Below are 17,223 nucleotides of genomic sequence, written 5' to 3'. Positions count from 1 at the left end.
ATAAAGATGGGATAAACCTGAATAACGTAAAATAGATTTATATAAAGATACAAGTATTGAAAAAAGCATACATAGTTCACACTGATGTCCCTGGTATCCAGGTTTACATCCTTGACACGCTCCAGTCTCGATGTGACAGTACCTACAGGTATTAGGACAAGGGGTTGAACAATCAGGTCCGTAGTAACCGGGTACAGGACAACCTTAGAAGAATTAGGAAACAAGTCTTATATAAAATGCAATCAAATTCCTAGAAACCAAGTACACGATAGTCTCAAATAATATTTACATAGTTTTTCAAGAAAGGAAGAGGGGGCCATCCAGAAAAGTTGACTTCAGATTTTTTTCTTGACAAGCGTAGAAATGAAAACAGGGTACTTCTGTTTTAAATCTCAATTTTCTAAATACATACTGTAGTAGGGGATGGGGGCGGGGGGGGGGGGGTCAGCGTCTCTCTCGAAATTTTTTAACCCATATGATAACGTCACCAAGACCGGTGAAGGTCTTCAAAGAACATGACCCACGAACCATGAAAAATGGCCTAGCCTGGGATATTGATAATTTCCGTATATAATAAGCTTCAGGATATAGGCTTTCTAGAAATGTTTTTCATTTTTTCATATATTCTATACTTTTTTGTTAATATGACGTTGAAGATTGTGGTATTTAATGTTAAAAAATTAACATTTCGGGATACACGTCACAACAATAAACCTCCAATGACCATGTACAATATACATGAACCTATAAATCTCTGAATATATCAAGTTATATGCACTCAAATAGCTAGAATGGCTTATTCAATGATCATAATAAGCATTTTGGACCAAATTTGGGAAATAGAAATAAGAAATATTTTGGAAATGATGTTCAAAGCCGTGATTGTTCAACTTTACTTTTAAATTATTTTCACTTGAATTTTAAAATACTGAAATAAGAAGAATAAATATAGTATGTAGTTTATTTACATGGTGAAAGAAGTGAATCATTGGAACAATTCTGTTTCATATCATATTCCATAGTTTTTGTTTTTTTTTGTTTTTTTTGGGTTTTTTTTTCGTATTAAAACGACCGAGTATCGAAAGCAATGGTAACGAAATAAGTTGACACCGCGTCTCGTCAAAACATGTTCAATTCGAATTTACTCGGAATTACACGTTCAACGAGCATTTGCTGTGAAACCTGATTAAAGGAAAATTACTGTAGACACCTAATAGTAAGTATCAAATGATCTTTTTGTTACATGTACATGTAGATTTCATAGCGTGAATAATAACAACACAACACCGATATAGGGGATCAGATTCAGTATATTATTGACTCTGAAAATACGATTTGAGAAATGATACTGTATAAATTTTACTGTATTTATCTTGATCAATAATTGTATATTCCTATACGTATTAATCATGTAAAGATACTGAGGTCTTTTAACCAACAATTTTAAATGTTTGTGCAATACATTATTGACTGACAGAACGTAATTCATGAGCTGTGATCTAAAAATCTTCCAGACATTAATATAGATTTCAATAGAATTACATCTAGATACATATTTGAAATAGAATATATCCTAAGGCACTGTAGTTTTAAATTGTTTGGATTATATTGCATTTACATGTAATGTATACATGCTTGTAAATGCCACAGAATGAGAAATAATCTAAATTGGCCTATTTTCATAATGTTCCCAAAATAGAAGTATCATGTAGATCTATACAGGAAATAACATTTACAAATCATGTTTGTTGTTTGTTATTTGCCAGTTAAGTATCATAATGATAACACTAGTAGTTCATAATAAGTAATTATTCTGCTAAAATCAAATACCCTTTTTATTGTCAACAAATACATCACTGGTAGAAAGGTTATAAAACTTTTATCTAGCACAAGTTTCCATATTCTACAGGTTTACATATGTCAGCAAGTCCTCAAAAGCAGCTTTAGGGGTTCCCAGGAGATTCTGATGCTCACTGTTAGACTTTCACTGTTGTCAAAATCCAACCTTATTTTCTCTTTTCTCAAAACTTCAGCTCTCAAAAACTTGTTTGATTAATTATGTCACTCCTTTTTTTGTTGAACATGGTGTTGTCAGCAATAGGTTCAAGTTCTTCTATGTCTTATTGTAGGTGATTTGTACAGAAGTGAGCCCCGGCAGGAATGATGGCCTCTTTTGAAATGAAGATTTCATGACTTACTCCTACTGGGACTACAACTAACTTTGGACCTGGTCACTCGCAGATACAGCATGAAGTGTGCCCTCTTGATGTACATGGGGATGGGAGTGATACAGAAGGGGAACTAATTGGAAGAACTGCTGCTGCTGCTGGTGGTGGTGCTGGACTGTCTTGAATCTGTTGCCTAACCGACTTGATATTCTTTTTAATATGGGAGCAACACACACACTCGGGCATATATTGCACAGAAAATCATGATCAGATGGTGCCCTCCCTATCAGAGTGGTGATCACTGTCCTATATTTCTTTGAAATCCTGGATCTGTGTTTTGGTTTTACTCTCCATGGACAGTTGAAACAGAGAAAGAATTAGGGACCACTCCTTGGCATATCTGAAATATTTATGTCATATACATGTAAATGAAATTATACAATTTGGGTTGGATGAAAATCTTATCTTCATGTTAAAACCCATTAGCCTAGGTTATTTTTCCTAAAATCTAATTAATGCTTGGTGAATCAATTAATAAATTGTATTCAAAAACTTGGAATTATTTTTTTCCCACTAATAAACTGAAAATGTGTATCTTCAAATGTTTTGTTGATTAATGTCAGTGTGACATATAGATACAACAATGTATATTACATGGTTAATTTATTTCTATTATGTAGTCCATGTAAATTTCTGTGGAAACGAGGAAGTTATTTATATTGGGTCTTTCCTATCCCGGGGTAGGAAAGACCGAATATAAATAACCCCCTCGTTTCCACGGAAATTAAGTCCATGAGAGCCTGAAATCTCCCAACCTGGGTCTGTTTAATGGACCCTTCCAAAGTCCTTTTTTAAGGAAAAAGTAAACCATTTTCCTAATCCAAAAAGAAAACTGGTGCAAAAACCATGCACATGCATCTCCATACATGAAATAATATAAATAATAGAAAAATTATCAGTAGTATTGTAATACATTTTCGGGGGATGGGGGTTTGCCGTTTCACCTTTATAGATTGTTTTTTTTTTCCCTAACATTTAAAACATATCTTTTCAATATCAATTTTGTCTATAGCAGAAAATAAAAATTCTAAAATCAATTAAAGCGTTTGATTTTCGTATGTATATATAAAACAAAACGAAAGGAAAAAAAACTAGGATCCTCCACTAGTAAACTGTTTTCCATTTAGAGTTATTGCCCTTCAATCGAAAAAAAGTAAATATAATTAAGAGAATACTCTACATTTCAACACAAGTTATGTCAAATATTATTTAACAAGATATATTTTGATATGTATTTAAATTGACCTACTTCATTAAAAACAAACTTTCTGTGTGTTTTTGTAGGTTTCTTTCCACGTATATACAAGGGACTTATGAATTTACGAACTTAAATAGTTTAATTTGAAAACAAAACGTTACTTGTTTCATCTCTGTTCGATGTATGAATATTGTGCGTTCAAATTCTCAAGTACAAATGTAAAATAGATAGAGCTTACAGCAGTGTTTGATATTGCCGTAAATTCGGACATTTGTTAATGTAACACGTTGCTACAACTTTACAGTTACGATTGACAGACTTCATATTTTATAAGAAACTTTGAACTGTAGTCTATAATAATTAAACGTACAAAATTTGTAAAAATTATGAGAACCAATGGACAAATTCATACGATAGATCATACTGTCTGAATATATATCGCACATCTCCATGATAGAGAATGTTCTATCGTTAAAATGATAATGTCCTACGGCACCGATTGTGGTGAGGGCCTGTCCCGAGACACAGTTAGATTATTCTAACTAGGGTATTCCGTATGACCGTATAAGTTTGTACTGTACGTTTGATTCGAACATTCATTCTGTTTCGAACAATATCATTTTTAAAGTAACAAAAGGTAGGGAAATCCGTACTTTTAAAGCCATCGGAACGGACTTCGGAATCAAACATACACGATAGGTGTAACACCCCCCCCCCCCCTCCCCTGTACCTTTTTACCATAGGCCATGACTCCCATATTTACTCGTTTAGATATTGATTTTTTATTTTAAAAAATATATAACAACATAAAAACTCACCTCTTTGCTGTTTCTTTTTGAGTCGTATCAACTGCGTTAGATGTATGTATTGACTTCCTTGGAATCTGACGTTTCCAGACGACACTTTTGTTATTATTTTTTTTCGACATGGCCGCATTGCTTACGAGTTAATTTTTTTGATGGAAAGTGTTAATCTAACTTTGCATTTTAATTTTAGTTTACAAAATTGAGTCGTGAGTAATGCGGCCCATGTGAATTTATAGACTGAAGTTGGCAAATGTATGCGATTTTCCCGGAAAACGTGAAACTGCGGTAGGTTTGGGCATTTACTTGAGTGCTTTAAACATCCGGTGTGAGGAAACGATTGCGCAATACAACTTGGCTCATGTTATGGATAAAAAATATAATCTTAGATTTATTCTAAAGTGTTCTTTAATTTTTCCAAATTTGGTAGGCCAAAAATGGCATTTTGTGGGTCATGTTCTTTAGGCCTATGCTCGCCGCTTAAGGCCATTGAACAGTGAGGGTTCTTTAGCGTTCCACACCTACTGTAACACGGGACAACCATTTTTAAGGTCATCTCCGAGGACCCCTGACATTCACACCTGATGACGAGCGTTTGGCGATGGAACTGTCACTACTTGTTTTAGACTTTGGTCTGTTGCGGCCGGGATTCGAAACCCGACCTTCCGCCAAAATTAAGAAACTCAAATTAATTTTTGTGACCTTCCTGAGGAATTGCTATATGTCAAATGTTGAAACTAATAACAAAAGGTTGTCCCTCAGTTGAAGATCAAAAGGATACCTTTATGGACTATTAATAATTGTTGTATCCTCTTGCATATTTTGACCTTTCAATTCATTCAAACATTACTATCATCACTAGCTACATTTTTGTACAATGTAATTATAAACCTATAAATATTTCTTTGAATATGTGTATAATACTTAAATCTCGACATTGCATCATCCGTGTGTAGAAGACACGTAAATATATATGTATATAATACTTGTATGTCTATGTTTGATGTATAGTGCTTGTGTATGATAATTGCAAATATATGTGTTGAATGCTTATAATGCACTGACGCATAAAACTTGCAATACCTACCAGTCTATGTGCTGAATTTTGTTTTCTTTTGAAAATCAATATGTAAATCTGTTTTCTGTATATCAGTTGTTTTGATAATAATAATAAAAAAATAATTTTAAAAAATCCAAACAAACAAAAACAAACTAATACTTATAATGCTGGGTACCAAATGAGGATGCATAGTTTTGTCCACGACTTCTCAAAATTGAGTTTATACATGTATATTATTTTATATATAACCCTTATCATGTGATGTGGAAGACTAATTGTAGCTGAGATTATGGAATGTTATTCCTGTCATGTGTCCATCTAGTCATCACCACGATACACGTAGTAGGATGACGATGACACGATGGCGATGACACGAGGGCTTTAGTATATACGATGCTATCATCGTACCACCTCCATTATACCACCGTGTCATCGTTATCGTGCTCTTTTTATTTTATGTATTCAATTAAGCATGCATGAACGATCAAATACGCATTTGTGTATGTAAGGTGAAGATAACGAACAGTGATCAATCTCATAACGCCTACAAGCAATACAAAATAGATAGTTGGGCAACACGGACCCCTGGACACACCAGAGGTGGGATCAGGTGCCTAGGAGGAGTAAGCATCCCCTGTTGACCGGTCACACCCGCCGTGAGCCCCATATCCTCATCAGGTAAACGGAGTTATCCGCAGTCAAATCATTGTGCCAAGAACGGCTTAACAATCGGTATGAAACACGTCAGACAACATTTGACCCAATGCGAGGTTGTATTGAGGAACTAGATCGTTATAACGACCATAGAATTTGCGAAATGCTGACTTCAATCGAGACTGTTGAAATCCCTGTACCATCAACTTGTTTGTCAGTAGCTTACCTCGATTTAAAAACTGACTATACCCAGAACAAGCTCTTGCATATCGAATCAGTTGAGATATATAAACACCATATGCAGGTGATAATGGAATATTGCTACATAAATGTGGAAAGTTGACGATGGAGAAGCTGAAATCATCCCGTTTGTCATACAGTTCAGTTGTCAGTTTGCCGTTAATGTCTACTTTCAATAAAATGTATGAGAAGAGTTATGATTGGCTAAACATTTCTAAAATATAATGTTTCAAAATATTTTTAATAAGTATTTACCCTCTTCTCTCTGATTAAAAAAATAATACAGGTCGTAGTATCAATAGGTGGCACTTTTTCTGACCAAATATTTTCCTTACTGTTTGCTATAGGGAAATATATTTCTCAGCTTAGTGTCCCCCTCTTATGAAAATGCAGTAAACCTGCCCCATAAGTTGAAATGTCCACTACAATCATATCCCACACAAAAAGGTAGTGTTTTGGAAGAGAGATAAGAAAACTACGATATTAAATTTTCAAATCGGTGTGTGAAAATATTGATGACAAAAGTTTATTTCTGAAGTACATGGATATTGTCAGTTGTCACCAAACTTGAGTCCCGTTAGGATCCGGGTTAGAATAGGTTCTCTATACCACCTTACTTGTCGTAAAAGGCGAGTAAATGAGGCGATCCTTCGGATGAAACCGTAAAATCCGAGGTCCGTTGTCACAGCAGGTGTGGCACGATAAAGATCCCTCCTTGCTGAAAGGCCGTAAGCGCCGAGCATAGGCCTAAATTTTGCAGCCCTTCACCGGCAATGGTGACGTCTCCATATGAGTGTAAAGTTCTCGAGCGGGACGTTAAACAATATTCAATTAATCAACCAAACTTTAATGAAACAAGAAAGACAACATTTTATTGTTTAAATGAATCCAATTCCATATTTGTAGAGGTATATGTACGTAGTAGAATATCACCTATCTCAGAAAAAACTTTTATATTGCATCTGTACTTTTTATTAAATTTAATGCCATGCATATATTGACATATGAAATATGTCTACTGAAATTGGGTCTATTTAATTAGGAATCTAAATATTTGTTTCGGAAAAATGCCATTAAAGAAAAATTTAAATTCCAGTAAGATAATTGGGCTGTAATTTTTATATCAAACATTGCTCCTTTCTTGCTTCAGCTTGTTTACGCATGCTTATATACATATTAAAGAGGATAATGGTACGGGGGTACGATTACCATGGTAGCATGCTGTCATCGTAAAATGGCAATCGTGTCATTGCCATCGTATCGATGTACCATCACCATTGAACCATCGTGTCATCGCCATGATAGCATCGTGTCATCGTACCTCGCGGCGATGGTACGATAGAACATATGGCAGCAATGTGATTGAATATGAGACTGTTGATTGGTTGATTGTTTTTAACGGATGTACCATACACTGCAGCGTGTCACGCAGTTGTTTTTTATGACGTCAAAGTTTCATATTATTTCGATTATGATGATTATTAATTGTAAAAGATGTGTTATGTTGACGAAAGCAGAAACACTTCAAAAAATGATCCTCCCCTAGATATAAATCATAATACACGATTAACAATGCATTGTTTTAATGGAATTAAATTTAATTAGATCAGTGAATTGTATTTCCGTAAATTTTCTCCATTATAACTTGTTATAACGATATCATTGAATGTAGAAATCTGAAGAGCATTGTAATAAATTCAGAAGAAAAAGAAAAGACAGGAAAAAAGTTCACTATGTTAATTAGTTCGTTATATTTGTCATCGTACTAAAAGTGTATTACTGTAGCTAACAAATGAAACATGTATTACTTATATGCTAACCAAATTCCAAAGTATTCACACATACCATAAACCTCTACCTCACAGAGTTCACTATATGCGTAAGTACTATATCCAGCAGGGTTCCCTCCTTGTTTTCTTTCATTGTAGTAGATAACGTATTGTCCGTGAACTGGACACGTGACGTTGAGGACGGCGGGTATTGTGTCTCTTGTGTAGGTTGTGTCGTGGAAACACAATGTAGCTTGATTTTTGTCGGTTGTGTTTGATACGTATAAGGAAAATCCCAAAAATCTACCACCAAAAGAATTTGTTGGACCTGAGATATCAAACATAAACAACGTCAAACAAATTTATAAAATATGAATGACAGTCTAATCAGAAATAATCCTCACCATCTTTCAGTGCACTATCTTTCAGTGCACATGTAGTGTTGCAAATTTATCAAAACCTGCAATCAAAGGGGATAAAACATATGTCCATTGTTCTAAAGAACATGGTAGATAATTGTATTTGGGATTATAAGGCAGAGAAAATAATGATAAATCACTACTACTGATACGATTTCCTCTCGATCATTTTTTTTCTCGTTCAATGTGTATCCAGTCAGTAACAGGGACAACTGAGTCGAAATCTTAATATCTATTTACAGAAGACAAAGATATACTTATCTAGTGTGTTATATAATTATTGTAGCACTTCATATAATATACGTGTCCATCATATAAAAGATGCGTGGTAATCTTATACAAGTGTAATTAATATCAAATAACGGTATCTTATTTCGTTTCTCAATGACCATGTAGTGTTGAGAGTTGTTCGTGAATTTATGGTGCTGTATTTATCTTCACATAGTTAAGAGTGAATTAATTGCAATCTATGAAATATCATACGATACGCGGTTGAGTTAAGGCTTTCCCCATAACATTTTTAATAGCAGCGCTGTACATACATATACTTTACCGCACTGGCACATTGCACGACGTCACAATGAAAACTACGTCATGACGAAGGTCATGACGTACATATCTACAGTCCTTTTGTGGTTGGAAATGTCAAAAGATTCTTTCGTTATTTACCACCGCTGTCAAACGGTAAACTGCAATCACGTAAAAGTTTCTGTCAAATGGGTTATATTAATTCTCTTTGATATTGAAAAAGTTTCAATTTTTTCTTTATATAGCATACATGCTAAAGTAATATCCATATTATATTGTGATCTTGATATCGCCCCTAATCTACACGTATAGTTATTTTCACAATGGACTCATTTGCATAAACAGGGTTTCCGTACATTAAAATTTCATCATTGGCACGACACCTCGAGGTTTTTAAGTGAAAGATGTTTGATTTATGTGACATGTGAACTTCAGTGCCAAAGGAAAGTTAGGGAGCAAGTTCTGGCTTCAACAGAAAATATGTTTTTCAGGCTAGATTCAACTTCGTATGTGCAAAAATCGCTGCATCTTGCATATTCAATGCAAAAATTAGACATGTTACAAGTCACAATAAACTTGGTCTCAGCACTTTTCAAATTAAGAAATTAATATGCTTTGAAGTTATATTAACTTCAACTTGCATTGATATCTGGATATCGTGCCAATTCAACGATTTAGACATACACGAAAGGTTTTTGTCTTGATATTTGATCACGTGATACAGAGTTGATGTAGAACTGTCGGTCTGGTGAAAAATGTATAAGAGGTCAATATGCACTTAATGATATATACATATTGTTTTTGTATAAAAGGGTTGTGTTTACAGAATTTGTCACAAAGTGATCTGTTTATTAATGCTTTTTTCCTGACATATTTCTATGGCCCTACTTAACACAACTGCGTACAAGTATATAGAAAAAATCAGTAAAAATGTCACTCACCTTGTAAAAACGATGTTAAATCATTGCACATACGTATTGATGAGGGATCAAATTTACTTTGCCCCCCCCCCCCCAAAAAAAACCGCGCTAAAATATATTACGCCATACGCGTCTTTTTTATAATATGCAATCGCGTTAGTGATTGTCAAATTTGAAAAATAAGCGGTTTTTTCTTCTTCAGGATGTTGACCCAAAATGGGAATTCCTTGATATTTTTACATGTTAAAAACTTCGTTTTAAACAACAGTTTTTAACTGGAATTGTAAATACGATCAATAAACAATGATATCTACAATATACATGATTCTTCAAAATGGCATCCTGTTGTTAATTTCACACGCGCCGATTCTGCGCAAAGCGAATATTTACGACTTTGACAGTTCAACATGTGTTCAATGTAAACAAATATACGAATAAAAAATAAAGATCTTGTGAAAATGTGATTATTTGGAGAGCATAATTAATTGGCTGATACAAGTAGGTCTTATTCTGAATCTTCGTGACTGTATTTGTAAATCGTGTGGTTTTGGAGTATTTGGACTGCGAAAAGACTCGTCTTTCAGTAGCGATAGCCACGTTTGGAGATGTAGCAACAAAAAATGCAACAGGAAAGTATCGATTAGAAAGCCATCTTGGTTTGAAATTTACAATTTAACATTGAACAAAAAAATCATTTTGGGTTCATAAATGTGCTCAAGATTTCGTAATTCACAAACTTGAAATTTCTCAAAAAACTATAACAGATTGGTACAATTTTGGACGAGAAGTTTGTGAAATATATTTGGAATAGTACGACAGTAACATCATCGGGGGGCCTGGAAAAATTGTTGAAATTGATGAATCAAAATTTCGGAAAAGGAAATATCCCAAAGGAAGACGAGTGGACGGGGTGTGGGTGTTTGGAGGAATTGAGAAGGATTAAAAAAATGTTTTTTTTTTGGTCAGCGTGGCAGACAGAACTGCAGATACTCTGGTGACAACAACCAAGAAGCACATAAGGCGGACACAACTATCATAAGCGATTGTTGTAGAGGATATAGTTCTCTCAGTGATGAAGGATTCAATCATTTGACTGTGAACCACAGCGTTAATTTTGTGGATCCTAAATCCGGTGCCCACACAAACACGATCCAATCAACTTGAAGGGCACTTTAAAAATATTTGCCAATTCATGGAACTCAGCACAACATTGTGTCAGAAAATATTTCTAAAAGAATCCATCGATCCATCTATCACTTTCTGTCAAATTATTTTAAAAGAAGTTTATAATTCAGAATCAGCAAAATCAGACTTTATAACGGACACAAAAAACAACTTTCAAATGCAACCCCCAAACCTCCAAAAATCAAGAAAAGTATACCTTTCACAGATGTAACTAACACTCTTAATAACAGTCTGGATAATTTTCAGTTATACGGTAAGCTATTTAATATCATTATCTGAACATGTTTTTATTGCAAGTCACCGGAAAGAAATGGCGTCGAAATGTTTACTTTTGCATAGCTACCAGGATGTGGGTCGCGTGACATGTGCATCGCGTAAACTTCCGGGGTCTGGCAAAGTAAATTATATCCATTAATGAGACATGTTAATTTAATCGACAATACGTACACATTTCAACATCTCTCTCTCTCTCTCTCTCTCTCTCTCTCTCTCTCTCTCTCTCTCTCTCTCTCTCTCTCTCTCTCAGGCGTCAGGGGAAAACGTAACATCAACATTACTAAAAAGTATTTGATTGATTGATTGTATATTGTTCAACGTCCCTCTCGAGAATTCGTCACCCATATGGAGACGTCACCATTGCCGGTGAAGGGTGGCAAAATGTAGGTCTATGTTCGGCGCTTACGACCTTGATAATTCTAATTTTCTTAGTCTTAACTTTATGGTACGGTAATGTTGTACAAAACAAAATACACAACTTTACACAGATGAAAGTCTGACTCCTTTGATTTATGCATGGCTGAGTGACGGTGAATTGTTTACACCGATTGGAAATAAAATAAATCTGGTTAAAACAGGTAAATTAATGTGACGTGTCTCATATTTATACGTACATGCGATGATTTAAGAGCGTTTTACATGGTGGAAAATAAAATGGTAGTCATTCGGACCATACAACTTTAACAAGTTCAAGTTGTATGATGAATAGCACATTGTTGTAGGATTTAAATATCTTGTCCCATAGTTTCGTTAAAAGTGTGGGTTATCTGTACATAACATACTTTTCTTCACACCCCGCCCACAAACTCGAATAAAACAACATCACTGTCCACTGTATGAAGTTCCAGATCAAAATTGCACATATCAAACACGGATAACTGACTCAGACTATGTTCTCCAAATAAATATTCGCACTCAATCTCATTTGAAGCTTGAGACAAGATAATGGTTTCAATGGTATCGCCCCAAAAACTTTTTATTTCCCTATTCTCCTGCATGCGTGCGAACAAGTCGAGAAAGACGTGGAAGTAGAAATAAGGGTATCTTTATGAAGATTTTATAAAAGACCCAGTCACGTGATATGAACGCGTTCGAGAGATCGACTTGATTTGTGGACATAGTAAACACCGGCGGCCAACCAGACTTGTCGTGTTTCTTTTATGGTTTCGCGCCATACAATTCTTAATTTTTTTGTTTCGCTTATGTTTCACCGATTTTTTTTTAAAAATTCATTGTATATACATGCAAATGTTTTTCAGCCAAATTAGTCAAAATATTTATTACAATGAAGCCTATCAAATAGGATTTTTAAAAGAGTAACTACCATCATCAATTAAATATGTTGCTAAATTTTCAAACGGAAAAATGCAAAAATATGGGTTCTTAGAATCTTAAAGTAATTCCACCCTCCTGCGATGTCATCAGATTTTACAAAATCAGTTATTTATTTAGATTTATGCATGATAGGAACATAAATTTTGTTGGAGTATTTTCCAATACTTATTGTAAAAAATCTTGTTAGAAATAAACTATTTCAAAAGTCTAAGTTATAGAGGAATAATCAATGATACATGTCAAAATATTGAATCCAAGGGCAATAACTCTGTTTTATTGATTTCTTATCTAATCCATTATGCGATATATTTCCTTATTTTTTTTTTACAGACATTTTGTATATTTTTGTGAAGATATAGTTTCATGAAATTGTTATGAATGTTACTATATCGTCATAACCAGTTTTTATGAAAATTTGATCACGTTGTTTAAGGAAAATAGCAATTTTCTGACGGTGATATATGATTCTGTTTATGTACGTCTTGCATCTTAAAAAGTGTGATGACATATGTATTTTATTTGATAATTTGTTAGTGTTAACTCTAATGAATGGAAATAAATACACTTTTCAAACTTGTATCAGATAAAAATGTGAGTATGGAGTCACCTTAATTGTATTTATCTTCAATTCTTTGAAGCAAATACCGGTACTAGTAGTCGGAAAATAAGTAAATATGAAATATCAATATTAAAACCAACAGTTCAACCATTTTAATGCATTTAAAAATGTTGTTTTTAAAGAATAATTAACGTTCATACTATTTATGGTGATAGAAAGTCATTTTAATAGAGATATATAGTGTTCAAAGTGTAGTGTAAAGACAAAAAGAAAAAAGAAAAATGGCACCAAATTATTAACAGGCGACCACGCTTCCGAAAGCTAAAATAAAATAAAATGAATAACAGTAAACAAGGGTACATTGATTGAATATTGTTTAATATCCTTCTCGAGAATATTTCACTCATATAGAAACGTATATATATATATATATATATATATATATATATATATATATATATATATATATATATATTATCACTTGGGACACGCCAAAGACTATTTCATGTTTCGTTCGGTCTAAATGTCAAACCATATATACATATTATAAGTCTACATCCTGTGTCCATCTATGCGTTCAGTAGAATACTGACTGTACCTACTCACAGAGGAGCTGATATCTTGGAAATTGCATAGTGTACCTCAATGCACTATATGACATTGCAGTGGTTGATTATGAGCCAGCAACAGCCGGCCCATGAAATAAGAATCGTTTCTGCGGGACATTTGTCTGTTACTGCTGAAGTAGTATTTTTTCGCTGAATCTTTTTTGAGTCTAGAAAGAATCACCCGATAACTTCTTGTTACATCCAACGCTAAATGTTTACTGAATATATATTCTATAAAACTTGAGGATGTAAAACTTTTTTTTTTTTTTTTTTTATAAAATATTGAATATGGTCTCTTTAGTTGTTGATTCTTTTAAATTCCTAATACACGTGGTTCAGGCAAAATAGTTTATCAAATGCACTGGTTCTCCAAATTTGATAGCGTTATCTTGAAATGTTACCGTTTTTGAGAAAAGCCGCCTCTGAATGAGGTTCAACGCTAGAATGCATTGGGTCGACTGGAAGCTGACGTGTCTCAATTTACAGTTGCTAGAGATATCAATGTTGCACAAATCACTATAGCTTTGAAGCAGATAATGATCGGCATATAAAGTAGGTAGACCATGACGTCATCAGCACAGGATCACTTAATCCGCTTGCATTATCTTCGTCAACGATTAACAATAGCGTCATATATAATATTTGTTATTCCCGGGATTGGCAGTATACAATTATTCCATGCCTACTCTGGAAACAGTATACACCTATTCACTGGCTATGAGGACAATACTAAGTTTATTGTCCCCTAAAACAGCAACTATTTCCCAGGGCGCAGTTAATATTGTTAATAACAAAAACATTCTGAGGTATAATAATCAAAGCTATTGTCCCGAGGAAGTGATGATGACCCGGAGAACAACAGGTTCCCGGGTCTTCGCCACTACCGAGGGGCAATAGTTTTGACAATTGCTCGAGTGGACATGAAATAATTGTTTTGTTACCTAATGTGTTAATCGGGCAATAGTTTATCATATGACCGGGGAACAGCTCGTAACGAGACCGGAAAATAGTTCGACATATAATGAACTGTTTCACATCTGCTCATTTTGTGTATCCTTTTCTGAAAGGTTAAGAACATTGATCAATCTTAAATTTGATAAGCAATACAAAATAGAGAGTTGAGCAAACACGGACCCTGGATATACCAGAGGTGGGATCAAGCACTTAGAAGGAGTGAAAATTCCCTGTCAACTGGTCACACCCGCAGTGAGCCATATATCTTGATCAGGTAAACGGAGTTATCCGTAGTGAAGAGTGTGCCAGGAACGGCCTATCAATTGGTATGAAACAATTCAGACAGCATTTGGCCCACTGATAGGTTGTGTAACAGGAGGGGAGAAAATGCAACGGACCAGACCGGGATTCGAACCCGGGCCCCTTGAATCACTAGTCAGGTGCTCTACCAACTGAGCTATCTGGCCACCGGCGATCGAACCCGGCTGACCGCTACATTTCTCCCCCCTTAAATGTCTTCACACCTGAAGACATCAACCCAGGATCTTTATCCCCTGGCAGGCATTTCCACCTGTCAGTTCCAGGGGCTGGTCACGGCACCAAATGTAACAGGAGGGGAGAAAATGCAACGCACCAGACCGGGATTCGAACTCGGGCTTCCTGAATCTCTAGTCAGGTGCTCTACCAACTGAGCTATCTGGCCACCGGCGATCGAACCCGGCTGACCGCTAAAGCTGTAATGGCAAAGTAGATCGTTACATGTATAACGACCATCGACTTTGCGAAATGCTGACTTTAAACGAGACTGTTGAAACCCCCGCACCATCAAATAGCCTGTCTCAATTCAAAAACTGATGATACGCAGAACAAGCTTTTGTATATCGAATCAGTTGAGATATATAAATTCCATATGCAGGTTATAATGGGAAGTTTGCGATGAAGAAGCTGATTAAGATCGGAAAAGAGATAGAAATACGTAATATAAATTTATATATTAGATTAGGTAATAAATCAGATTGTTTGACTATGAGATACTGGAATAAGAGCGCGTATACCTCTAAGTGACATTGTTCTGCCTCCGCAACATCGTCAATAGTCTCGGACCCATACAGTGTGGTTGCAGCAACGCTGGTGCACAGTTTGGTTCGGCGATGAATCTCGATCTTTACTGCAGAGGTTTGATGGAAGCCTCAAAGTGTATAGGCGCAAACATGAACGTTTTGCACAACATTACATCCAGGAGGCTGACCAGTTTGGAGGGGTATAAAGTTTTGATTACAGTTAGAGCAAAACAGCATCACTAGACGACAGTTGTTATAAACTAAACTCTGTCGACAGGAAGACGTTTTCAGGTAACCATTTGTGCTCATGGGGGACTAGATATTGAACTTAGGTTACCTTAACCTGTTAATGGCTGTAATTATGCGATACTTCGATTTTAACCCGGCGTTTTCATAGTTTTTGTGTTATCAATTATTGAGTATTTCTCATGTATTCAAATGAATATGAAATTGTACTGTGTTTTTCTTTTTTTTGACCAGTAAATATATATTTCCAATGTTGATGCATATTATGCGCTATGATTTGTTGTGACACGAATAAGTATGTCAAGCGTGTACAAAAAACGACTTGGCGCAAGTGAATGGATGTGATTGTTTACTGATATTTTGTGCATGTGCATCAATGAGAGAAAATGTGTCTATGCAAATCTTTATAATGTAGGAAGGCATTATAAATTTCGATACTGCTATAATCGATCATTGTTTGTATGAAAAAAAAACACCTTCAAATTTGATGATTTTCAATATTTTTGCTAAATTATTAACGATGCTAGTGTTTTTGCTGATATTCTCCAACATTTGAATGCGTTTTATTCCTCTATTACATCTTTTACTTGTGCTAAAACAATTTCTTGCAGGAACTTTGAAAAATATAAAATCGGGTCACGTAACTAATAGGATAATGTGACAATTAAAAGAGTATAGTAAATATTCATAATTTCATCTAACTAATACACATTTAATTTGCATAGTTATGTGGATTTTAGCGACATAATAAGATTTATAGAATTAACTATAAATCCATTTATTTTAGCCAGACTTAAATATATTTTATTTCTGAGGATTTTTTAGAAAACACTATTTCGGAATCCTACCGGAAATAAGTTGGCAAATAGAATAGCATTTCCTTTTATGACGAGGCAATTTCAGGAGAACGGTGAGATAACAATCGAGACAACATTTTAATTTTTTATAAGATTCAGAAGCTACGGAAAATAAGTTAAATTGTAGAAAAAACATGACAAAAGAAAAATCAACGAGGGCGAAAAAGAAGAAGGGAGGTGAAGTTATGAGAAAGGGGCGAAGAAATAAAAATGTGGAAGGACCAGTTGAATTTCAAGAGCAAACGACAATGGAGACATCAACAAATAATGGATTTGAGGGAGAATTGGATGTATCACCCAGAGATGAACCATTGGGATTCAGC

The 17,223-nt window shown here is 34.8% G+C and overlaps 1 protein-coding gene across 1 annotated transcript in view; it reads right to left on the bottom strand.

Moving 5' to 3' along the window:
- The window catches only part of LOC125661814 (multiple epidermal growth factor-like domains protein 11), a 35,904-nt gene that overhangs the window by 7,075 nt on the left and 11,606 nt on the right, over positions 1-17,223 (bottom strand). The window contains exons 4-6 of the mRNA XM_056147622.1: positions 8,029-8,280; positions 5,011-5,019; positions 72-203 (exon numbers count right to left, since the gene is read on the bottom strand). Of these exons, the coding sequence (XP_056003597.1) occupies positions 72-203; positions 5,011-5,019; positions 8,029-8,280 (393 nt within the window). The remainder of the gene's footprint in view (positions 1-71; positions 204-5,010; positions 5,020-8,028; positions 8,281-17,223) is intronic.

This window comes from Ostrea edulis, chromosome 8 (genome assembly GCF_947568905.1).
Source record: "Ostrea edulis chromosome 8, xbOstEdul1.1, whole genome shotgun sequence".
NCBI lineage: Eukaryota > Metazoa > Mollusca > Bivalvia > Ostreida > Ostreidae > Ostrea > Ostrea edulis.
Note: the sequence above shows the minus strand (reverse complement) of the source record. Positions and strands in the feature narration are given on the sequence as shown.